Here is a 27,091-nt window from a genome sequence, read left to right on the forward strand (position 1 = left end):
CTTGGGATCATACAGGACAAACAGAGAGTCCGATTTTCTGTGACGACCAGTCCTCTTCACATAGATTTTCAGAGCCCTTACAACAACCAAGGACTTTGATGAAATTGAGGAGTCAGTAGCCACTAGCACCACAATAGGTTGGTTGATATGACATGCCGACACAACCTTCGGAAGAAACTGCTGACGTGTCCGGAGCTCAGCTCTACCTTCGTGACAGATAAAGTATGGGCTTTTATAGGACAAAGCCCCCAACTCCGACACACGTCTAGCAGATGCTAAGGCCAACAACGTGACAGCCTTTCTGGAAGAAAATGGATAGTGCCAAAATCTGTACCTTCACAGATCACAACCTCAGGCCCATATCCACACTGGCTTGTAGGAAGAGGAGAAACCATCCCAGTTGAAACTCCACCGCAGGAAATTTCATGGACTCACACCAAGATACATATTTTTTCCAAATTCGATGGTAATGTTTAGACGTTACTTCTATCCTAGCCTGTATTAGGGTAGGAATAAACTTGTTCGGAATGCCCTTTCGAGACAGTATCAGGCGTTCAACCTCCATGCCGTCAAACGTAGCCGCGGTAAGTCTTGATAGGCGAACGGCCCATGCTGCAGCAGGTCCTCCCGAAGAGAAAGAGGCCTCGGCTCTCCTTGCAGTAGATCCAGAAGATCATTGTACCAAGCCCTTCTTAGCCAGTCTGGAGCAATGAGGATCGCTTGAACCCTTGTTCTCCTTATGAGCTTTAGAACTCTTGGGATGAGTGGAAGTGGAGGAAATATGTACACCGACTGGAACACCCACGGAGTCACTTGGGCGTCCACCGCCACTGCTTGCAGGTCCCTCAACCTGGAACAAAACCGCCGAATCTTCTTGTTGAGACGAGAGGCCATCGTGTCGATCTGGGGTACGCTCCAAAGATCTGTTACCTCCTTGAACACCTCTGGATGGAGACCCCACTCCCCTGGATGGAGATCGCATCTGCTGAGGAAGTCTGCTTCCCAGTTGTCTACTCCCGGAATGAAGATTGCTGACAGTGCCCACGTGTGTTTTTCTGCCCAGAGGATGATTTTTGTTACCTCTGACATTGCAGCTCTGCTCTTCGTTCCGCCCTGACGGTTTATGTAAGCCACTGCTGTCACGTTGTCCGACTGCACTTGAACGGCACGACTTCTCAGAAGATGGGCCGCTTGGAGAATCGTCAGGATGGCTCCCAGACTTGACCACCTTCCTTGGAAGGTTTCCCCTTGAGTAACTGTGCCCCAGCCCCGGAGACTTGCATCCGTGGTTAGAAGGATCTAGTCCTGAATCCTGAACCTGAGGCACTCCAGAAGGTGAGGCAGTCGCAGCTACCAGAGGAGTGAAATCCTGGCCTTTGGTGACAGACGTATTCTCTGGTGCATGTGTAGATGGGATCCCGACCACTTGTCCAGGAGATCCAGTTGGAAGGACCAAGCGTGAAACCTCCTGTACTGCAGGGCCTCATAAGAGGCCACCATTTTTACCAGAGGCGAATGCACTGATGAACAGACACCCAGGTTGGCTTCAGGACATCCCGGACTATTGTTTGTATCACCAATGCTTTCCCTCTGGAAGAAACATCCTCTTCACTTCCGTGTCGAGAATCATTCCCAGAAAAGACAACCTCCTGGTTGGTTCCAAATGTGATTTTGGAAGATTCAGGATCCAACCATGTTCCTGAGAAGCTGGGTCGTGAGAGCTATGGACCATAACAGCTTCTCCTTGGACGATGCTTTTATCAGCCGACAGTCCAGATATGGAAGAATGTTCACCCCCTGTCTGCGGAGAAAAATCGTCATTTCCGCCATCACCTTGGTGAATACCCTCGGTGCTGTGGAGAGGCCGAATGGCAGGGCCTGGAAATGAAAATGACAGTCCAACAGTGCAAATCGAAGATAAGCTTGATGCGGCAGCCAAATAGGAATGTGGAGGTACGCATCCTTGATATCCAGGGATACCAGGAATTCCCCCTCCTCCAGACCTGGTATCACTGCCCTTAGAGACTCCATTTTGAACTTGAACTCCCTCAGAAAAGGGTTTAGTGATTTTAAGTTTAGAATGGGCCTGACCGAACCATCCAGTTTCGGTACCACGAAAAGGTTTGAATAGTAACCTTTGTTTTGCATATGAGGTGATACTGGCACAATGACCTGTGCCTCCATCAACTTCTGGACGGCTTCTTGCAGGACAGTCCTGTCCGCCAGCAGAGCTGGCAAGCCTGATTTGAAAAATCGGTGAGGAGGGAGATTTTGAAATTCCAGCTTGTACCCCTGAGACACAATCTCTTGCACCCAGGGATCCAGGCCGGATGACACCCAGACGTGACTGAGATGCCTGAGTCTCGCTCCCACCGGCCTCACTTCCGGGGTGTGCAGTCCACTGTCATGCTGAGGACTTTGGTGTACCTGAAGCAGGTTTCTGTTCCTGGGAACCTGTAGCCGCAGGTTTCTTGGACTTGGGCCGACCTCCCTGAAAGAAGGTGTTGGACGGCTTGGTAGACCGAAAGGGCTGTGATGTAGCTGAAGAAAAGGGTTTCTTCGGAGTAGGTGTAGCTGAGGGAAGAAAAGGTGACTTACCAGCCGTAGCTGTGGAGATCCACGCATCTAACGCTTCAACAAAGAAAGCCTGACCTGTGTAGGGTAGGGTCTCCACACTTCTCCTGGATTCCGCGTCGGCAGACCACTGGCGCAACCACAGTCCTCGACGAGCTGATACAGACATGTAAGAAATTCCCACAGCCATGGAACCCAGGTCTTTTATGGATTCTACCAGAAATCCTGCAGAATCCTGAATGTTACGTAAAAACAATTCAACATCACATTTCTCCATAGTATCCAATCTTCTAGTAACGTGCCTGACCACTTTACTATAGCTTTGGCAATACAAGCACTGGCAATAGTGGGACGTAGTATTGCCCCAGAAGCCGTGCACATGGTTTTGAGCGTATTATCAATCTTACGATCAGCCGACTCTTTCAAGGCGGTAGATCTTGGAACAGGTAAAACCACCTTTTGGATACTGACGCGTCAACAATAGGCGGGTTTTCCCATTTTTCCTATCCTCTACCGGGAGAGGAAATGCCACCAGAAATCTTTCAGGTATCTGGAATTTTTTATCCGGGTTTTCCCAAGCCTTTTCAAAAATAGCATTTAATTCTTTTGACGCAGGGAGGGTTAGCGAGGCTTTCTTATTTTCAGTAAAGTAAGCCTTCTCAACCTGCTCAGGTGTTGTATCAGAAATATTCAACACATCTGTAATAGCCTCTATCATCAACTGCACCCCTTTAGCAAGAGATGCTGCCCCCCGCAACACATACCCGTCACCATCTGCAGTGTCAGAATCGGTATCCGTATCATCCTGCATGATCTGCGCAAAAGCACGTTTATGTGAATATACAGCGTGGGGCCCTGAGGTACCAGAACTGGGCCAGACTGCCATAGAGTTCTGTAAAGCCTGAGTTGCAGATTCATTTTGTGCAACCCTACTTGAAATCTGAGAAATCATAGATTTGATAAAGGATAACCACTCAGGCTCCCTTGCTGGTATCTGTGCTAAACCAGTGCAATCTTGATTATATGGAATGGGATCATCCTGAGAGGACATATCCTCTGCAGCATATGACACAGAGTCCCTGGACATTGCTTAATGGAGACCACAGACACTCCACACACACAGGGGAGGACAGACAGAGGTTCACCCCCAAGTATGGCAAGAGACACACAGAGATTGGAGCCAATCCACAAACAGTGCTTTCAATGTAAAGGAAGACCCCTACTAGCGCTGACTGTGCACCTTAATAGGTTACACAGTCTTAATGCAGCCTCCCACCCCCACCCCCCCTTCTACAACCCCCTGGTACCGTAAGAGATAGCTGGAGTTGCTGTGGAGGGACTGCTCTTCCTGGACAGCGCAAACGCAGGATTTAGTCACGGGGGTTTCCATATTGCCCACATATGCACATTGAAAACACATACACATTGCACACGCATACATACCACAGCATACTTACAGACTTTCTAATTGTCCCCATACTCACACATACATAGTACACCATACACACTGCACACACATATACATAGCACAATATACACATGCATAGTATAACACACCATACACATACACATTGCACACACAGCATGTCACACACATAAACAGCACACTATACACATTGCACACACATATACATAGCATACTATACAGGTGTAGTATGGTATGCTGGCGGCCGGGCCCCGGCAACCAGCATAACGACTCTGGAAGCCCGACCGCCGGCATACCGTCAGCGTGGCGAACGCAAATGAGCCCCTTGCGGGCACGGTGGCGCACTACGTGCACCACGCTATTTATTCTCCTTCCAGAAAAAATGTTGGTATGCCGGCTGTCTGGATTGCGGCGCAGGTATACTGTGCGCCGGGATCCCGACAGCCGGCAACCCGAAGACCACCCCACTATACATATACACAGTACATGACACACATACTACACCACACATACACATTGCACAAAGCATACAACACACACATAACATACCATACACACTGGACACACTCTTATACAAAGCACACCACACATATTGCACACACAGCACACTACACATACATTGTACACCACACACTGAAACACAATGCACAGCACACACACATATGCTCACCATGCATACTGTACACACACATAGTACACCACATACGCATTGCACAAACACAACATAAATCTAGTAGGCATAATTTATTGAAAATCACCCCCCCCCCCCCCCCCCTCCGTGCGCGCTGAGACACACACCTGTCTATCTGGCTCCAGCTACGAGAAATACAAACACCACCAGCGACTCCCGGCTGCAGGTCTTTAGAGGGGCTGTGCGCTGACACTGCAGCTCCCTCTACAGTCAGCCAGCCTCCGTCGGTGTGGAGAGCAGGCAGCTGTCGCGCTACTGACACAGCTGCCTGCGCTCCGCACCATCTCTCCCCAAATAGCCGGTGTGCTGTGTGATAAATCAGCAGTCAGGGGGGGTTTCCAGGTACTCGGAAACCCTCCCTGCGTGCGCGTATGATTCAATATAATATTCATACTAAATGGGGTATTTATCAAAATTTGAAGAGAGATAAAACTGAGAGCTAAAGTACCAAACAATCAGCTCCTAGCTGTCATTTTTCATTACAAACACAGCCTGTGACATGAAGGCAGAAGCCGATTGTGGGAGAGAAAGCACTAGCCAATTTTATCTCTCTCCGAACTTTAATAAATACCACAACTCCCCTAAAGTCATTAATTTGCACTAAAAGGAAAAGGAAAAAAACAGCAGGGAGCTCTTGAGAGCTTGTAATGTTTTAAAATTAGTCATCACTGTAGCTTCATAATTTTGGTTACAAAGAAGCAGCATGACAAAACGCGAGTGACTACAGATTACCCATTTCAATGTCAAACTTAGATCTTTAAATAATCTACAAACAATTTAATGGTTTTATTACATTAATTCACTATTTGGCGCTGACATTCCTTGTAACGTGCAGGTATAAAAAAAAAATAGGATTTTAATACCTACCAGTTAATCCCTTTCTCGTAGTCCATAAGGGATATTGGGGAGAACTAGTACGATGGGTATAGACGGGGTCCAAAGGAGCCAGTGCACTTTAAATTTCTTCCACTGGGTGTGTTGGTTCCTCCCCTCTATGCCTCCTCCCACAGGCAGTTATAGGTAAAACGTGCTCGAAGGAGAAAGGACATATATGAGAGAAGGAACAAGATAACAAAAGGTGGTGAGGTTTACATACCAGCACACCACAACCATACAACAACCAGCAACGGCTGGTAACAACAGCAACAGCTGAACAGGTAACTACAGAACAAGAACCTGCAGAAAAGTCAATGCACTGAGGCGGGCGCCCAATATCCCTTATGGACTACGAGAAAAGGATTTACCGGTAGGTATTAAAATCCTATTTTCTCTAGCATCGATAAGGGATATTGAGGAATCTAGTAAGATGGGGACGTCCCAAAGCATCCAGAACGGGCGGGAACGTGCAGAGACTGCTGCATCACGACCTGCCCAAACTGGGTATCCTCTTTGGCCAGGGTATCAAATTTGTAGAATTTCACAAAAGTGTGCTTCCCCGACCAGGTAGCAGCTCGGCATAGTTGCAGGGCCGAGACTCCACGGGCAGCCGCCCAGGAAGAGACCCCTGATCTTGTAGAGTGGGCCTTTAGAAACTTAGGAACAGGTAAGGCTGCCGACACATAGGCCTGTTGGATAGTAAGCCTAATCCAACAAGCAATAGACTGCTTTGAAGCAGGGCAACCCTTCTTCTGCGCATCATAGAGCATGAACAAGGAATCAGTCTTTCTGACCCGAGCTGTGCGCTTGACAATGATCTTCAAAGCACGCACAACATACAAGGTCTCCGGAGGAGCAGAAGCGTCAGAACTGGATGGAACCACAATAGGTTGATTCAGGTGGAACGCAGAGACTTCGGCAGGAACTGCTGTCTAGTCTGGAGCTCCGCACTGTCCACGTAAAAGACCAAGTAGGGGCTTTTACACGATAAGGCCCCAATTCCCAGGCACATCGAGCAGAAGCCAGTAAAATCACCGTCTTCCACGTGAGGTACTTGTCTTCTACCGTCATCAGAGGTTCAAACCAGGAGGACTGTAGAAAGTTCAACACCACATCCAAATCCCAGTGTGCCGTAAGCGGCACAAAAGGTGGTTGTATGTGGAGTACCCCTTGCAAGAAGGTCTGAACTTCTGGCAATGCTGCCAATTTCTTCTGGAAGAAAATGGAGGGGGCTGAAATCTGGACCTTAATAGAACCCAGGCATAAGCCCTTATCAACACCAGTCTGCAGGAAACATAGGAAACGTCCCAAGAGAAATTAAGCAGGCGGATACTTGCGTTCCTCGCACCAAGAGACAGATCACTTCCAGATATTATGATAATGTTTTGAAGTCACAGGTTTCCTGGCCTGAACCATGGTTGCAACAACCTTCTTGGAAAGTGCTTTGAGAGCTAGGATGTTCCACTCAACCTCCATGCCGTCAAACGAAGACGCCATAAGTCCGGGTAGACGAACGGTTCTTACTGAAGAAGATCTCCTTAGTGGCAGAGGCCAGGGGTCTTAGACGGACATATTCAAAAGATCCACGTACCACGCCCTCTGAGGCCAATCGGGGCAATCAGAATTGCCTGGACACTTTGATTCCTGATTCGCTTTAGCACTCGTGGGAGCAATGAAATTGGAGGAATTAGGTAAACCAGCTGGTACGACCAAGGCGACGACAGCGCGTCCACTGCCCTCACCTGAGAGTCCCTGGTCCGTGAGCAATGCCAGGGAAGTTTCTTGTTGAGACGAGAAGCCATCATGTCTATTTGTGGGCAAGACCACTGGTCGATGATATGCTGGAACACCGGATGGTGGAATCACCACTCCCCCGAGTGGAGATTGTGACGACTCAGGAAGTCCGCTTCCCAGTTGTCTAGACCTGGAATGAAGATTGCTGACATGGCTCTTGCATTTCTTTCCGCCCAGAGGAGTATCTTTGACCACTCTCGCATGCAAGCTCTGCTTTTTGTCCCTCCATGTCGATGGGCCGTGGCGCTGTCCGACTGCACCTGGATTGCGTAATCCTTGAGCAGAGGAGAGGCTTGAAGTAGAGCATTGGTGATCGCCCGAAGTTCCAGAATGTTAATTGGAAGGAGGCTTTCGTGGGCTGACCACCTGCCCTGGAACTGAGTCCCCTGGGTAACAGTCCCCATCCACTCAGACTCGCATACGTCGTGAGGAGGGTCCAATCCTGAATCCCGAAACTCCTGCCCTCCAGGAGATTGGAGGACTGTAGCCACCACAGGAGGGAAATCCTGGCCTGAGGTGACAGCCGAATCATCCGGTGCATTTGCAGATGTGATCCGGATCACTTGCTCAGGAGATCAAACTGAAACGTTCTGGCATGGAACCTCCCATATTGGATCGCCTCATAGCAGGCGACCATATTTCCCAACAATCTTATGCAAAGTACTGTTGAACTCCAGCTTGTAGCCCTGAGAAACGAGCTCTCTGACCCAGGCATCTTGGCACAAATTCTTCCAGACGCGGCTGAAGTGACGCAATCAAGTTCCCACTACGAGATCCCCTCGGGGTGGGTGGGTACCGTCATGCTGAGGCCTTAGTGGAAGCAGAACTGGTGGACTGATCCTGAGAACTGCTTGCAGGTTTTCTGAACTTTCTTCTGGTGCCTCTGACCGCATTGGAGGCACCTCTGGCCTTCGAGCGAAATCTGTGAGACCGAGAGGACTGGACAGACGGCCCCGTATAAGAGCCTCTTGCCGGTGGGGCCCCAGAGGGGAGAAAATAGGATTTTAATTACCTACCGGTAAATCATTTTCTCGTAGTCCGTAGAGGATCCTGGGGTCCACATTAGTACCATGGGGTATAGACGGGTCCCTTGGGAGCCATGGGCACTTTAAGAGTTTAATAGTGTGGGCTGGCTCCTCCCTCTATGCCCCTCCTACCAGACTCAGTCTAGAAACTGTGCCCGAAGAGACGGACTTACTTCGAGAGAAGGAAATACACAGATAGTGATGAGATTCACACCAGCTCACACATAACAGATAACCAAGCTACAGTAACCAGCTCGAACCAAGTCCGCAACGGCTGAACACTACTACTTAACCAAGTAACAATGCAGTACGTAACCAAGGAACAAGGCAGGACTGAACCAAGTAACAACCGCAGGAAAACGAAGCGCTGGGCGAGCACCCAGCATCCTCTACGGACTACTAGAAAAGGATTTACCGGTAGGTAATTCAAGATAGGATTTTAATTACCTACCGGTAAATCCTTTTCTCTTAGTCCGTAGAGGATGCTGGGGTCCACATTAGTACCATAGGGTATAGACGGGTCCACTAGGAGCCACTGGCACTTTAAGAGTTTGAGAGTGTGGACTGGCTCCTCACTCTATGGCCCTACTACCAGACTCAGTCTAGAACAGTGATGACAAACCTTGACACTCCAGCTGTTGTTGAACTACACATCCCAGCATGCCCTGCATCAGTTTTAGCATGGCCAAATAGCAAAACTGTAGCAAGGCATGCTAGGATGATTAGTTCAACAACTGCTGGAGTGTCGAGGTTAGCCATCACTGGTCTAGAAACTGTGCCTGAGGAGACGGACATCTTCGAGAGAAGGATTATTACACAGATAGTGGCGAGATTCACACCAGCTCACACACAAGGCAACCCAAGCTAACTAGCTTGAAACATCAGCAATGGCTGAACAGGATTACTTACCAAGTAACAAGACAGTACTTACCAAGAACTAAGCAGTACTGAACTAAATAACCACTGCAGGATAACGAAGCGCTGGGCGGGCACCCAGCATCCTCTACGGACTACGAGAAAAGGATTTACCGGTAAGTAATTAAAATCCTATTTTCTCTTACGTCCTAGAGGATGCTGGAGTCCACATTAGTACCATGGGGATGTACCAAAGCTCCCAGAACGGGAGGGAGAGCACGGAGGCTCCTGCAGAACCAATTGACCAACTTAAGGTCCTCAGAGGCCAAAATATCGAACTTGTAGAACTTTGCAAACGTGCTCGACCGTGACCAAGTAGCTGCTCAGCAGAGTTGTAATGCCGAGACACCCCGGGCAGCCGCCCAGGAAGAACCCACCTTACAAGTAGAGTGGGCCTTAACGGATTTCGGACACGGCAATCCTGCCGTAGAATAAGCATGCTGGATAGTAAACCTGATCCATCTACGTCCTGAGCTCAGCTCCATCTTCATGAAAAATCTTGTAGGACAATGCCCCCAATTCCGACACACGTCTAGTAGATGCCAATGCCAACAGTGTGACAGTCTTCCAAGTAAGAAACTTTACCTCAACCTCCTGTAAAGGCTGGAACCAATCCGATTGCAGGAACTGCAGTACCACGTTAAGATCCAAAGGTGCCGTAGGAGGCACAAAGGGAGGTTGGATGTGCAGAACCCCTTTCAAGCAAGTCTGAACCTCAGGGAGGGTAGTCAATTGTTTGTGGAAGAAAATGGAGAAGGCCGAAATCTGGACTTTTATGGAGCCCAGGCGCAGGCCCACATCCACCCCTGCTTGCAGGAAGAGGTGAAACCGTCCAAGTTGAAACTCCACCGTAGGAAACTTCTTGGATACACACCAAGACATGTACTTTTTCCAAATCCGATGGTAATGTTTTGACGTTACTCCTTTCCTAGCCTGTATCAGGGTAGGAATAACTTTATTCGGAATGCCCTTCCAAGCTAAGATCTGGCGTTCAACCTCCATGCCGTCAAACGTAGCCGTGGTAAGTCTTGATAAGCGAACGGCCCCTGTTGCAGAAGGTCCTCTCAAATAGGAAGAGGCTACGGATCTTCCAGCAGTAACTCCAGAAGATCCGCGTACGAAGCCCGTCTTGGCCAGTCCGGAGCAATGAGGATCGCCTCAACTCTTGTTCTTTTGATTATTTTGAGAATCCTTGGGATGAGTGGAAGAGGAGGGAACACATACACTGACTGGCACACCCACGGAGTTACCAGGGCGTCCACCGTCACTGCCTGTGGTAGTACCACCTTCTTAGACAGGCGAGAGACTGAGACATCCACCCCAGGGGGTTCCTCCCAAAATGTTCTACCTTCAGGAGCAAATGGGAAAGTGCGCAAAAACTTTTTGGACACTTGGAATTTTTTGTCTGGATTTTTCCAGGCCTGTTTGAATAAGTCATCTACTCTGGAGAATCAGGGAAAGGGACATTGGGTTTATTTTGCACGAAGAAAAACGACTGCTGTGATACAGCGTCCTCTAGGGGGAGGTTTAACACCTCCCTTATAGCCAGAATGAAGGTGTTCAATACCCTGGGCAGAATCAGGATCCCCACTAACTGGATCCGGGTCATCCCCATCATCCGGTATATCAACATCTGTATCAGACAGCAGTGCAGGTAAACCACGCTTCTGGGGACCTGCATGGGAGAAGTGGAGCTGTGATTCAGCCCTAGCAGCTAAATATGCCACAGATTGTTGAAGTAGCTGAGTTTTCTGCACATTTGCAGTGAGCTGGGATGACATATCAGACATCATGATTTTAAGAGACCCTAACCAGTGGTGCTCTGTACCCTATCCCCCAACCTCTTCACTAAGTTGGGACGATTGACTACATTGCTCACAGGAGACAGAGTCATTAGATCATGGAGAGAATCTGGTGTGACAGATCCTACACAGTTTGTGCTTACCCATATTTCATAGTAAACACAACATCATACACATACACACAGACAGTAATAATGCAAGCCTGCCCTACTGTATGTTATTGGAGACACAGAGGAGAGAGGTCCTCAGCACACCGAGCTGCACAGCCCCGGTGAGGCTGTCAGTTCTGTAATACACAGTAAAACACTATCAAATACAGTCCTAAGTAGACACAGGACAGTGCACACAAGCAGCTCTACCCCTTTTGCTACACCCTGTACCAGTTTCCAGCGTGTCTGTGAGGCAGGAAGCGCTGAGTACTAATGTGGCCCCCAGCATCCTCTAGGACGTAAGAGAAATGAGGGGTTCAATACCCTGTGTAGGAGTGAAATCCCCACCTATGAGATCCACATCGTCCCCATCATCCTGTACATCATCATCAGTATCTGATAGAAGTGCAGGTAAAGCACATTTATGTGGACCTGCAGTAGAGAGGGGAGGATGGGGAACATCAGCCTTGGCAGCTAGATCTGCTACTGCTTTTTGCAGTTCTTGTGTTTTGTGGGGCATTTGCAGTGAGCTGAGATGACATATCAGACATCATAGTTTTGATAGCCCCCAGCCAGGTGGGCTCGTGACTCTCACCCTCATTGTCCTCAGCATTTTGTGACGACTGACTACACTGCTCACATGATATGGAACCATATGAAAGAGGGGAGAATCTGGCAATACATACACTGCATAACTTTTGTTTTACCATAGTGAAAACACAACACACATACAACACAGACTGATTACAATGCAAGCCTGCCCTATTGCATGTGAGAGGAGACGCAGAGGAAGAAAGGACCCAGCACACCCAACGCTGCAGAGCCCCAGTGAGGCTGTCAGCGTTTTTACAGAACAGTGAGAACTGCTTATACAGTGTAATTCCCTCAGAGGAATAATATCTGTGCACAATTAGCGGCTCTCCCCCCAATCAACACCCTGTACCAGTGATCCAGCATGTGACAGTCTGGAGGAGCTGTGTGAGGCTGCTGCTGCTGCTTATGCAGAGGAAGGCGCCAAAATGTCGCTGAACCCGCTATGATGTAGCTCCGCCCCCCCATAATGGTGCCGAAGTTACATAGTTATATTTATACTGGCCCTGTCTCCTAACCATGCTGTAGCCTTACATGAATGTTTGGCACAGCCATCGTTAGCCAGTCTCACGGAGGGACCCGTATGCCTAACCCGCGCTTCTGTAACACCAAGAACCGGGGACCCCCCTAGCAGGGTCCCCGGTGTGTACTCACCACCGACGATCACCTTCAGGCAGTGTTAGGAGTGTGCGGCGTGATGCGGTTGCAACAGCCAAGACGCAGTGGCCCGCTGAACAAACAACCCCTCAGGACGGTGGTCCTGCAGCGGGGAAGCGGCTCTGCACCTCACGAGGCCGGTGACCGTCCCCTCCCCTAACTCCCACGGTGCAGGTATGCTGTTGCCCAAACAGCATACCGAAATAAACAAAAGTTTAAACTAAAATGAAGAAAAACTCTGGAGCTAGCAGAGTGTGCAACCTCTCCTGAGGGCACTTTTTTCTAAACTGCCTGTGGGAGGGGGAATAGAGGGGAGGAGCCAGCACACCCAGTGGGAGAAACTTAAAGTGCACTGGCTCCTTTTGACCCCGTCTATACCCATCGTATTAATGCATCCCCAATATCCCTTATGGATGCTAGAGAAATTGTGTTTAGAATAATGAAAAAGTACAGAATTTTGCATGGGATATAACCAGTCTACATCTGCCCAATCATACTGGAGAAAGAAATTTGTATTTTGAGTCTGTCATCACTCAAATAATATAGTGAAAAAAATGAATTGCATTACTATTGTATATGCATAATGCACAAACTTTAAAAAAAAAAAAAACATACTTGGTTCAATGCAACATGTCTGGCCAGAGTTCCTGAGAAAGGCTGGGAAATCTCTGAAGTAGAAATCTGTGTAGGTGTGCAAGTTCAAGTCCCTACAAAGGAAAGAATACTAATAAAAACATGAAGACAACATACAAACATCCACACATGGAGATTTAAAAGTGTCTACACTTATTTTTTTTTACTATTATAGGAGGTTCTCAAACGCGGTCCTCAAGGCATCTCAACAGTTCAGGTTTTAGGTTTATCCATGCTTGGTTTGAGAACCTCTGAATTCTTACAATGTGCTGCAGATCTACACAACTTCATGGTCTCGCAGCTGGATCCAACTATTCAAGTTCAGGGAGTTGCCATGCAGACCTATGCATAGTAATCCAACAGAAATGCTGGCAGCCATGATGGTGAAGATGGGGGGCAGCATGAAGATGAAATGCTCTACATTGCTACAGTCAAATATGTTTTTTTAGCTGGAACAAGATACAGTAGTTGTAAAGGGTGTTTAAGATTACTGATACAATAAAGAATTTGAAATGCCATAATTATCAGTAATTAATACATCTTATATTCTTCAGCAGCTCTCTCGGGGATACAGCACAGACCCTACTAATGGGAGCATCCCAGTGTCAGAAAGTTGAGAGAAAAGTATTGGCTCACATGACCAACTTCTGCCCTCTGATCCTCTCAGAGGTCTTTCTATAGGGACACAGATATACACCAAGCAAATACAGGAAAGATAAGCAAGATGGCAAAGAGAACAAGACCATTTGGCACCTCACAAAAAGCAATTTGCCATCTACAGGGAAGAGGGAAAGTGTGTTTACTGGGATGGGAGACCATTCACATAGTAAGGGATCATTTTTTCACAATACCAGGGCCACCCTCAAGGGTATCCAGTCCAAGGACATAAAATTGAGATGAGGCATAGGGGTTTATGGGGGTATACTGTATGTACTAAACCTTGGTGAGAGACAAAGTGGAGAGAGATAAAGTACCAATTATTGAGAAGTACAGTTAGAAGCTGATTGATTTGTTGTTACTGTCTCTCTCTCCAAGGCTTAGTACATCTGCTCCTATTTATGAAGCATCGGGTTATAAATATCTTGCACTTCTGTTTGTGTTTATGCCCAAAATGTAAAAAAGCAATGATTTACTAGCAAGACACTGCTAATAAAAAAATTCTGCATTAACATGATGAGAAGTGCTGAGTTTTACAACACCATGCTTCATGTAAACACCATGCTTCCAAGAATCAACAAAAAAACACAAGAAGTATAGAAGCTAAGCTCCCATCAGCAGATTGGGAAAAGAGGAACATTTTTTTTACTTGTGTTTACATTTTTTAGTCCTCTGGGGGACACTGAAAACTGTGAGGTATAGTGGAGGAGCGTGGGTACTTTAAATTTCAAAGTCTATCCATAGATCCTTCCACTCTAGACCCCAGGCCTGGAAGGACTCCAGCTATGTTTAAAACCAAGCCCCACAGGATAGAAGATGAAGGAACTAGGAGGAGGAACAGGACATCTTCATTAAGAGGTAGTAAACTTCTACCCCAGAGCCCAGCCCCAAGATGGCAGCCATACATAAGCCAACTTAGTTGCTAGTAGGACAAAAACTAATGCTGCACAGGCAGCACAGAAAAAAAGCTCTGAAACTCATGATAATTTTAAAATAACACGAATCCCGACAAACAGGGTTATGGAGTGGGAGGAGTTAAGGCAGACTTTACATTTAAAGTGTCCACACTCCTGAATCATCCACTATGCACTATTTCTCTTTCATCCACTAGGGGACACTGGAGTTCCTTATACAGTAGGGGTGTGAAGCTTGCAACCGGAGGTGTGGCACAATCTAAAAATTAGCATTGTCTGCACAGCCGGCTCCTCCCCTTCACATCCCTCCTCCCTCAGTTTGGAAAATTGTGCTGGAGGTACAGCACATGGAGCTTTGAGCTCCTGACTAAAATAACTACCAAAGTTTTACTGTAGCCGCGCCAAACCTGCTCTAAAGGGAGACAAGGCTGCATTAGGTGGGAGAGACCTTTTGAAGGGATCTGCATCTCTCAATAGGGAAATCCTCTACTAACAGTGAGTACTGGTTTTTACAGGGGGCCATAGACAAATAGCATTGTTGTTTTTATTATTTTCCCCCAGTTACCATAGGTACTTTTACATGAGGTCGCCACTAGGATTTAACAGTGATATGGACGAGTCCGCACACTGCTACAAGCGCCGCTACGGGACCTAGGGAAATAGGTCCCGTGGCGCGCCCGCCGGGTGATAGGATTTACGGCCGCAAAAAGTCTGTTGACGCCGCTACGGGACTCAGTGAGAGCGGTCCCGTAGCGCGCACACCGGGTCATGCTGAAGCTGCAGCGGTGGGAGACTGTATTGGCGCTGCTGCGGGACTCGCTGTGCAGGGGTCCCGGACCGCGCGCCGGCTTAAGCCCTGAATAGTGGGCATAGTACCGCGGGTTGGGGGGGAGCCTTCAGCCACGGACAGGGCGCTCAGCGTCGGCCATTTTGATTAGATATAAAGGTGCCATTATCAGGGGATGGTATAAGCCCTCCCCCTCGTATAGTCACAGACGACAGGGTTGCTAGAGCAATAGCTCCCTCTGCTGGTTAATATATATATATATATATATATATAGTTTTTATAAAAATGATGAGGATCTCCTGAGCATATTAATTTACAATTATTATTTATATTTTCAAGGGACTTCCATACAAGGATCCTGAAGAAAATACTGGAAAGCACGTGGACAACCCTACAACGTAACTGATTTACAGTCGGGTCTGTGAGGGTTGCAATCCGGCTGGTGTTATAATTTATTTTATTTTTTTTAATTATAATTGATATTGTCTGTGTCTCTTCCCTTTCTTCATATAGAAGGGAATAGAAAAAAATTGTCCAGCCGGATCCAATACTTCGCTTCCGTCATCTCTCAGTCTTTCTCTTCCTAGTTTAAAGGGTGAAAAAGCTGCTTACTACCCTGGTAAGGGGTTTATTTAACATGTCTAAGGCAACAACCAAGACCTCCAAGACGTGTTATGTTTGTACAAAATGTAACAAGAAAAGCACGCGGGTGGGCAGCTCCATGGTGTGCGACTCCTGTCTTAACAAGGACGCCCCACCCGGGAGCAGTGCTCCGCCTAGGTCATGGGAGGACAACCTGGCAAATAGAATCTCCAAGGAGATGGCAGAATCACGCAAGCAGCAATCGGAATGGGCTGCAGGATTCTCTAAGACGATGGAGGAATTGCTCATCAAGTTAACGCCACCCGCACATGCAGAAACGAATGTGCGCAAGGCAGTTAAAAGACCTCTTCCGATTATAACGGAATCAGAGGAGGAAGAGGGTCTTCTCATTGATATGGAGGAAGGGGAGTTAATTGAATCTAGCCCAGACGCCGATTTTACAGAGGAGGGCACGGCAATCTCGGGTATTGAGTCTTTAATTGAAGCAGTAAAGGAAATCCTAAACTTTAAGGCAGAAAACGTAACAGAGCCAGAAGAATTCAATTTGTTCGAATCGCAAAAACCGCGTGCAGCAGTGTTTCCAATTCCTAAGTCCCTCCAATCTCAGATGGAGGAGGCTTGGAAACAGCTGGACAAACGGTTTCAATTTCCGAAGAAATTTCAAGCGACCTATCCCCTTCCTAAGGGTGTAATGGATAAGTGGGAGAATCCACCAGTAGTGGATGCTTCCCTAGGAAGGTTGTCGAAGAAGACAATTTTACCAATACCTAATGTGACGACTTTAAAGGATGCTTCCGATCTTAAGGTTGACACAGCTTTAAAGTCAATTTTCATAGCAGCAGGTGCAGCACAGAGACCTGCGATTGTCTGTGCTTGGGTCAACAAGGCTATGGGAGCATGGTCTGGACGTATTGTACAAGCTATTGAGGAAGAAAATAGCTTGGAAGAAATTACCCAACTAGCGGAACACATTCGGGAATCAGCTTCATACTTGTGTCAAGCCTCTAAAGATCTTACCAGAATTGCATCGCGCATCTCCCAGATGGATTTTATGGCTCAGAGAATGGCAGGGCGACTCTAACACCAAGAAAGCGGTAGAAGCCATCCCCTTTGGGGGGGGAGATGCTTTTCGGTTCAGAGTTGGACAAGTGGATTTCACAGGCTACAGCAGGGAAATCCACATTTCTGCCTACGCCTTATACGAGAACCGCTCCACAGGGTAGGAGAGGTTATTCGGGACCGGCGTTTACTTCATTTAGGTCACAGTCCTTTCGAGGCCGTGGAAGAGGTTTTGGTACACAAGTACGTGGAGGCAAAGGTAGAGGCCGTTCACAGGCAACAACCAGAAAGCAGATCTTTGAAAAAGTCACGGGTCACGTGACGAAACGCGTCAGGACTCCTCCCCCTTTTGCAATTCACTGAACACCTGATACACCTGTATCCAGGACGCTCTCAGGCCACAGCTATCTTATCCGGCTCATACCAACGGCAGCCGCGGCGCGGCTTTCCATTTGGCTTCACGATCAGCCGCTGGCGCTGCACGGTCACGGCAATTGTCCTCAGCATCTCCCACCTCGTATTCTACCGGCGGACGGTGCACGTCCAGGTAGTTTGGAAGGAAGTTTCTCCATACAGCTGGGCTTAAGATACCTCCGATTCAGCAGTTACATACCTGCCGCCCACCATTATCTGCACAGCACTTGCAAGGTGGAACCAGCAAGTTAATTAAACAAATCCTGCAGCCGGCTGACATATCCAGATATTACACGTACTCTCCAGCTTCTTTACCAACTGGGCAAATTCTTGGACTCACCCGGGGACGCTCGGGTTCACCAGCCCTTATGGAGAGGTATTTATACATTAACCTATGCTGACAATTATCCATACGTGCAGCCACTGTGACATGTTCAAGAGTTACATCCAGCAGCTGTGGCAACAGTGTTTCTAAAAAGACTAACATTCTGATACATACTCTTTGAATGTTCAAATTATATAGTTCAGTGACATTTCAAGGGCATTTAATATATTATCATGGTCTAGATAATTCATGTGTTTTTTAAATTTCTGTATCTCACAAATCATGCTAAAATTATAAGGAACATTATTTATTTGTGAATTGTCTACTATGCAATAGTAATTTTTATATCATTAATAAACATATATATTTTGTATTTACCTATTTTTGATTCCTTGGTTGATTCTGAACCTGTGAAATTTTGGTGTGTGATTTTCATGAGCGCCTCTATTTATATTTTCTATTTAGAAAGCAGGATAAACCTGCTGACAAGACCGTGGCATGACGGTCTCCCGACCCACCTGGGATCTCCCTTGGTGGGGGCACGTCTGGAGAGTTTTCGGGACATCTGGACCAACACCTCACCAGATCTTTGGATAAACGATATAATCTCCCAGGGGTACAAACTGGATTTTCAGCAGAGGCCTCACAGTCAGTTTTTTACAACGGGATTGCCTCGCTGCACTCAGAAAGCAAAAGCACTACTGACAGCAATTAAAAAATTGCTACGGTCAGAAGTCATTACTCCAGTTCCCGCCTCTCAGAGAGGTACGGGTTTTTATTCCAGTCTTTTTGTCGTGCCAAAGCCAGACGGGACGGTCAGGCCGATACTCAATTTAAAAGTTTTAAACCGGTTTCTAAGGATCTACAAATTCAAAATGGAATCAATCCAGTCGGTCATTGCAGGTTTGGAGCAGGGCGAGTTCATGGTGTCCATGGACATAAAGGATGCATACCTGCATATCCCAATATGGTCCCCCCACCAAGCTTACCTAAGGTTTGCACTGGTGAAGGATCATTACCAGTTCAGAGCCCTACCATTCGGTCTATCATCAGCTCCAAGGATCTTCATGAAGATCATGGCGATCATGGTAGCGGGCTTAAGGATGTTAGGAGTCACGATAATACCTTATCTAGACGATCTTCTGATCAAGGCCTCCTCTCCGGAGAGACTGATAAAGGATGCTCAGACATCTCACCAATTTCTCATTCGGCATGGGTGGATTGTGAACTTCCAGAAATCCAACCTCATTCCAACTCAACGAATTCAATTCCTCGGTCTCATCCTGGACACGGTACAATTGAAAATTTTCCTGCCGATGACCAAGATCCAGGACATACAGAGGTTGGTGGCTCAGGTGCTAGGGACACCGACGGTGTCTCTGCACCTCTGTGTACAACTTCTCGGGAAGATGGTGGCTTCATTCGAAGCTCTCCAGTACGGCAGACTTCATTCCCGACCATTCCAGATGAACCTCATTGCTCAGGTGGCAGGTTCGCACTGGCTTCTTCATCGGAGGATCCGACTTCCACCGCACGTACGAGTCTCCTTGATTTGGTGGTCCTTACACAAGAATCTCGCAGCAGGGAAGAGATGCGGCATTTGGGATTGGATGGTCCTAACAACGGACGCCAGTCTCAGAGGTTGGGGGGCCGTCTTAGAAGACCATCAGTTTCAGGGACGATGGACGTTGCAGGAGAGCAGATTATCCATAAACATTCTCGAACTAAGAGCAGTTTACAATGCGCTTCTCCTGGCCGAAGACCTGGTCATGGGCCAATGCATAAGGATTCAGTCAGGCAATGTCACGACGACGGCTTACATAAACCGTCAGGGAGGTACAAAGAGCAGGATGGCACTAAAAGAAGCCACAAAGATTTGGTTTTGGGCGGAAAGAAGAAACATCATCCTCTCGGCAGTGTTTATTCCCGGTGTGGAGAACTGGGAAGCGGATTATCTCAGTCGCCAGGACATGCATCCAGGAGAGTGGTGCCTACATCCACGGATTTTTTATATGGTGGTGAAGAGATGGGGTCTACCTCAAGTCGACCTGATGGCGTCTCGGCAGAACCACCAGCTGCCCAGATATGTGTCCAGGACAAGGGATCCAGCAGCAGAAGGAGTGGACGCATTAGCACTTCCTTGGGGTTACAAGAAGGTCTACATCTTTCCCACTCATACCCAGGGTTCTGAAAAGGCTGAAACGGGAACGGGTGTGGGCGATTCTAATCGCACCAGATTGGCCACGCAGGAGTTGGTACTCAGACCTACGAGGATTATTAGCGGAAGATCCTTGGCGGTTACCTCAGAGAGAGGACCTGCTATCTCAGGGTCCGTTTCACCATCCGGACCTAAACAGGCTGCGTTTGACGGCATGGCTATTGAAACCCGGATCTTGAGAAGTAGAGGGATACCTCGACCGGCCATTCCTACGATGCTTGCCGCTAGGAAGCCGGTCACATCCATGCACTACCACAGAATTTGGAAGAAGTACATGGCTTGGTGTCAGGTACGGGGGTGGATTTCGACGACTTTCCACTTATCCAGACTTTTACTTTTCCTTCAGGCCGGCCTAGAGTTAGGTTTGCAGCTGGGCTCTCTAAAGGTTCAGGTTTCGGCTCTTTCCATCCTTTTTCAACAACGGTTGGCGTCTTTACCAGAGGTTCAAACCTTTTTACAGGGGGTTCTGAAGCTTCAGCCCTTTTCGTCCTCCCACTGCACCATGGGATTTAAATTTAGTGTTACACTTTTTAAAATCGCCACTCTTTGAGCCGTTAGCGAGAGCTGACCTAAAATTTCTCTCTTGGAAAGTAACGTTATTGCTGGCCTTGGCTTCAGCTAGGCGGGTTTCTGAGTTGGGAGCCTTATCGTGTAAGAGTCCTTTTTTGATTTTTCATGACGATCGGGCGGAACTCCGTACAAGAGCGGATTTCCTTCCTAAAGTGGTTTCGGGGTTTCACGTTAACCAGCCAATTGTGGTCCCATCTTTCCAGGGTCTCGCGGATGGTGACGAGTTCTTGGATGTGGTCCGAGCTTTACGGGTATACATACAGGTTACGTCGTCCTTTCGGAAGTCGGACCATTAGTTTGTTCTTTATGATGGACCGAAAAAGGGTTGGCCAGATTCTAAACAGTCTCTGTCTAGATGGATCAGACTTGCCATTCGGCAGGCTTGTGTGTCATGTGGCAGACAGATTCCGGTTCAGTCGGGTGCTCATACCACCCGATCAGTGGGTGCCTCCTGGGCGGCTGCCAGAGGAGTCTCCACTACTCAGCTTTGCAGAGCGGCGACGTGGTCTTCAGCCCACACGATCGCGAAATTTTACAAGTTTGATACCTTTGCGTCCGAAGATTCTAAGTTCGGACGTTTGGTTTTACAGGCAACGGACAGCACTCCCTCCCTAAGGGATAACTTTGGGACGTCCCCTACTGTATAAGGAACTCCAGTGTCCCCTAGTGGATGAAAGAGAGAAGAGGATTTTGGTACTTACCGATAAATCCATTTCTCTGAATCCTCTAGGGGACACTGGACGCCCGCCTCGGTGCTATCAACCTGTTGTATTCTGAGTTCTTGTTCAAACAGTTTGTACAAACGCTGTTCGTTTGTCGGTTTCGAAGTTCTTGGTTGCTGGTTATTATGTTATACGGTTCGGTTCCTCGCCAGGTGTTAAGATACCATGTCCGATTCTCTCAGTCAAATTTTCCAAACTGAGGGAGGAGGGATGTGAAAAGGAGGAGCCGGCTGTGCAGACAATGCTAATTTTTAGATTGTGCCACACCTCCGGTTGCAAGCTTCACACCCCTACTGTATAAGGAACTCCAGTGTCCCCTAGAGGATTCAGAGAAATGGATTTATCGGTAACTACCAAAATCCTCTTATCTCCAGTGTCCCCGCAAAGGATGATAAAGAACGAAAAAGATCAAATCTTCCACAAGGTGAAAGTGAGAAAGAAACCTCTAAAAATGAGTTTTCACATAATGATTTCTGTAATGTGGGGCTTTTCAAATCACCAAACAATAACTACTAAGAGGCATATGGATGAAAGAAAGGATCACCCTCTTTCAAACAAGGTTTCCCTAATTAATCAAGATGCCAGGATGGGGTACAGTGATTTTATTGCCCTCTCACCATTCATTCCTTGGCTATTTATGTAAGGCTGAAATTAAACTAAGAAAAAAACAAACAGGATTTTGGTACTTACCGATAAATCCCTTTCTCCGATTCCACAGGGGACACTGGAGCGCAGTTGCAATGGGGAAATAGTAGGCAGTAACTGGGAGCTGGCACTTTAAAACTCAAACACCGTGGCTAGCTCCTCCCCTACTATGTCCCCCCTCCAAGCCATTCTACGTAAAACTGTGCCCGAGGAGAGCTGGAATAAACTAACGTTAAAGTAGAGGAGGTTAACGCCGCCATATAAACCAGGATAACACGAAACAAACCTGGAACCTAACTTAACAAAAAGGTTAACCTGAACCCAACAAGCAGTCACATAGTGATCTGCAAACTATTAAGCGAAAAAGGAGGAAACAGCGCTGGGTGGGCGTCCAGTGTCCCCTGTGGAATCGGAGAAAGGGAATTATCGGTAAGTACCAAAATCCTGATTTCTCCTTCATCCACTAGGGGACACTGGAGCGCAGATACAATGGGGACGTCCCAGAGATCCCAAAACGGGCGGGAGAGTGCTGAGAGTCCTGTAACACCGCTCGGCCAAACTGTGATGCAGAGGCCGCAAAAGTGTCAAATCTGTAGAATTTGACAAACGTATGTCGGCCCGACCAAGTAGCCGCCCGACATAAAGTAGTCATGGATACCCCACGAGCAGCCGCCCATGAAGGCCCCACAGAACGCGTAGAGTGCGCCGAAATTGAAGACGAAGGTTCCCGAGAGGCTGCCAAATAAGCTTGTCTGATGGTCAGCCGAATCCATCGAGACAAGGTCTGCTTAGAATCCGGCCAACCACCAGCATCGTATAGAACAAATAAGGAATCGGACTTCCGAATAGCCGAAGTCCTGTCTACATAGATCCTGAGAGCCCTGACAACGTCCAATGATCTCGAATCTGGAGAGTCCTCCGAGAGGGTCGGAACCACAAGTGGCTGATTGATGTGAAAATCGGACACCACCTTAGGAAGAAAAGACATGCGAGTACGGAGCTCGGCCCTATCAGCATGAAACACCAGGTAAGGAGGTCGACAAGAGAGAGCCCCAAGTTCCGACACCCGTCTGGCCGAAGCGAGAGCTAGGAGAAGGACCACCTTCCAGGTGAGATATTTCATCTCCACCGACTCCAGAGGCTCAAACAATGAAGATTGCAGAAAAGAGAGGACCAGATTGAGGTCCCATGGCGCCGTCGGAGGGCGAAAGGGAGGCTGTATTCGAAGAACCCCCTGAAAGAAAGTCTGAACTTCCGGCAGCAAGGCTAACGTCTTCTGGAAGAAAACCGAAAGAGCAGAGACCTGCACCTTCAGTGAACCCAGGCTTAAGCCTGCCGAGAAACCCGCCTGCAAAAAAATGAGAAGGCGGGCCAAGCGAAAAACTGAAGGAGCAACCTCACGACGTTCACACCAGGCCACATAGGCCTTCCAAATACGTTAGTAGTGAGACGATGTGACTGACTTTCTAGCCCAAAGCATCGTTGGTATAATCGTACGAGGAATCCCCTTCTTTTTCAAGATGGCCTTCTCAACAGCCATGCCGTCAAACGCAGCCTGCGTAAGTCTGGATAAAGAAAAGGACCCTGTTGTAGAAGATCGTCCCGTAGTGGTAGGGGCCAAGGCTCGGCCACTGACAACAGGTGTAGGGTGGAATACCAGGCCCTGCGTGGCCAATCTGGAGCCACCAGGAGGACCAGAGCGTACTCTCTCTTGATGCATTGCAGAACCCGAAGCAACAGCGGGAAAGGAGGAAAGAGGTAAATGAACTGGAAATTCCAAGGAGCCGTGAGGGCATCCACGCCCGCCGCCGGGTCCCTTGTTCGAGAGTAATAAAGAGGCAGCTGATGGTTCAGGCGGGACACTATGAGGTCGATCTGTGGTTTTCCCCACCGGCGGACCAACTGCCAAAACACCTGGGGATGGAGTGACCACTCTCCCGGGTGCATGTCCTGTCGGCTGAGATAATCGGCTTCCCAATTGTCCACTCCTGGAATGAATATCGCCGAGAAGGACAGAGCATACTCCTCCGCCCAGAGAAGGATGTTGGTGACCTCCCTCATTGCCGCACGGCTGCGAGTGCCACCCTGCCGGTTGATGCATGCTACCGTTGTGGCGTTGTCAGACTGAACTCTGACCGCTCGACCGCGCAGCAGGTGATGCGCCTGAAGCAGGGCGTTGTATACCGCCCGTAATTCGAGAATGTTTATGGGGAGAGCGGATTCGTGGATCGACCAGCACCCCTGAAAACGATGTTCGAGGGTCACTGCCCCCCATCCTCGCAGACTTGCATCCGTGGTGAGGAGAGTCCAATCCCACACTCCGAACCGCCTTCCTTCCAACAGATGTGCCGACTGGAGCCACCAGAGAAGCGACGACCTTGCTTTTGGAGATAGCGTCACCCGCTGATGAAGGAACAGATGAGATCCTGACCACTGATGTAGAAGACACAGCTGAAACGGTCGAGAGTGGAAGCGACCGTACGGAAGAGCTTCGAACGTCGCTACCATCTTTCCCAGAAGACGAATGCACAGATACACTGACACCCGACGGTGTCGAAGTACCGACCTTACCAGCGTCTGCAGAGACAGGATCTTGTCCTGAGGAAGAAAAACCCTCTGACGGACCGTGTCGAGAATCATCCCTAAAAACAGCAACCGTTGTGAGGGGCATAAGTGAGACTTCAGAAAGTTCAGGATCCACCCGTGCTGAATCAGAAGGTCATGCGTTATCCGAATATTCTGAAGTAACAGTTCTGCCGAGCGCGCCTTTATGAGCAGATCGTCCAGATAGGGAACAATCGTCACACCCTGCTTTCGAAGGAGGGCCATCAATGACCGCCATGACCTTTGTGAATACTCTGGAAGCAGAAGAGAGACCGAACGGAAGAGCCTGGAACTGGAAATGAACTTCCTGAATCGCGAACCGGAGAAAGGCCTGATGAGGAGGCCAAATGGGAACATGTAAGTATGCATCCTTGATGTCTAAGGACGCCAGAAACTCGTTTTGCTCCAAACCCGCAATAACAGACTGGAGGGACTCCATCTTGAACTTGATTACTCTCAAATACGGATTGAGATCCTTCAAGTTCAAGATTGGTCTGACCGAGCCGTCCGGCTTCGGTACGAGAAACAGGCTTGAGTAATAGCCCTGTTTCCGAAGATGAGCGGGAACATGGATCAGTACCTTTGCGGATAGAAGCTTCTTGACCGTTGCCTGTAAGGCAACTCTTTTGTCGCCGGAAACTGGTAAACCCATGGTAAAAAAACGCTTGGGCGGTCGGATTTGAAAATCGAGCTTGTAACCGCAAATTATGAGGTCCCTGACCCAAGCATCTGGACAGGACTGTACCCAGACTTCCCTGAAGTCCCACAGACGAGCTCCCACCCTGTGATCTCCCAGGTGGGAGGGAAGCCCGTCATGCGGTGGTAGTGATGGAGGACTTAACCTCCGACTGGGTTGAGGCTGTGGAACCTCTGCCTCTGCCCCTACCCCTATGGCCACGGGAGGCGGAAGCTCCTCCCCTGGCCTGGCCTCGAAATCTGGAAGGGGCACGAAAGGATCGAAAGGAGGGACCCCTATAGGGCCTGCGTGGGGCTGGAGCAGCAGAAAGAAGATAAGTCGACTTCCCTCCGGTGGCCTGAGAAATCCAGGCATCCAGACCCTTACCAAAGAGTACCTCTCCCGTAAAGGGCAACGCTTCTGCCGCCCGTTTGGACTCCGTATCCGCTTGCCACTGCCGCAGCCAGAGAGCTCTGCGAGCCGAAATAGCTAAAGCGGAAATCCGAGCACCGAGAATACAGATGTCCTTGGAAGCCTCGCAAAGATAAAGGGCTGATTCACGGATGTGTTCTGCCAACTGAATCAGCTGATCCGCCGGCAAATCGTCCAGAATTCCAGAGGACAATTGCTCCGCCCAAGCTTCCATCGCCTTGTTGACACAACAACCTACCTGCGCCGGGCGATGTAATACCCCCGCCGCCGAGTAAATAGTCTTCAAGGTGGATTCCAACTTCCTGTCCGACGCCTCCTTAAGCGAAGTCGCTCTAGGAACCGGCAGAACAGTCTTTTTGGACAGATGAGACACCGAAGGATCCACAATCGGAGAGGTCTCATAACGCGTCCTGCTATCTGCGGGAAAAGGATAGGAAGACAACAGTTTTCTTGATACCTGAAACTTCGCGTCTGGATGTTTCCAGGCTGCCGTAATGAGCGCATCTAGCTCCTCTGAAACTGGAAAAGTCACGGGCAAGCATTGGTTGGTGCCAAACCGTGAAGGGCGTAAGGCGTCCTGCTCCGTCTCTTCCACCTGTAATACTGAGCGAATAGCAGTAATAAGAGCCTCTATACCCTGAGCTACTGGTTCAGAGTCCTCATACACCTGATCGTCATCAGTATCCTGTATATCTACCACCGCCTCATCTAATTGAGGCATATCATCGTCAGAGTCCTGCAACACAGAGGCTAGCAATCTCTTTTTAGAAGCCTGTGGGGGAGGACTAAAGGACGGTGCTTGGGTAGGGATTACAGCCCTAGAGAGCCCTTCCACCAATCTTGCCAGGAAAACAGCCCATGCTGGTTCTGGCTCCGGTACCGGGACAGGCTGTCGGACCCGGGTCGCCTCTCTATCTTCCCGAGAGGCCTTCAGTTCCCTAGTCAGCAGGGACATAACCTCCGTGAGCTATGCTGTCCATGCAGGGGTGCTCTGGGGTTCTGATGAGGGCTGGGCAGATGGTTCTGACCCACCATCCTCACATAAATGGCACTGTTTTTGTGCTGTCTTGGAGCCTTTAGATGCCCAGTCAGCACCTGTCACCCTGCCCTAATCACAGCAATATGCAGAAAGGGAGGGAGGGGGGGGGGGGGGGGAAGGGGAGCAGGGAGAAGCACAGCCACAGCAACCCTAAGTATCCTGCACGCTACTGTGCAGTGTCAGGCAGCTTTAAGTGTAGGTGCCCCCAGTGCCCTCTGTCCCCACTGTAACTATCTCACTGTGACCGGATGTGTGTCTTCTTCCCGCGCTGCAGCCTTGGGAAATGGCCGCCA

The 27,091-nt window shown here is 48.7% G+C and overlaps 1 protein-coding gene across 3 annotated transcripts in view; it reads right to left on the reverse strand.

The window, feature by feature from the left end:
* ANAPC1 (anaphase promoting complex subunit 1) overlaps positions 1 to 27,091 on the reverse strand; it is a 365,074-nt gene that overhangs the window by 231,858 nt on the left and 106,125 nt on the right. For all 3 annotated transcript variants that reach the window (XM_063918099.1, XM_063918098.1, XM_063918100.1), the window contains exon 20: positions 13,116 to 13,207. In XM_063918099.1, coding sequence (XP_063774169.1) covers positions 13,116 to 13,207 — 92 coding nt within the window. The remainder of the gene's footprint in view (positions 1 to 13,115; positions 13,208 to 27,091) is intronic.

Source organism: Pseudophryne corroboree, chromosome 4 (genome assembly GCF_028390025.1).
Source record: "Pseudophryne corroboree isolate aPseCor3 chromosome 4, aPseCor3.hap2, whole genome shotgun sequence".
Taxonomy (NCBI): Eukaryota; Metazoa; Chordata; class Amphibia; order Anura; family Myobatrachidae; genus Pseudophryne; species Pseudophryne corroboree.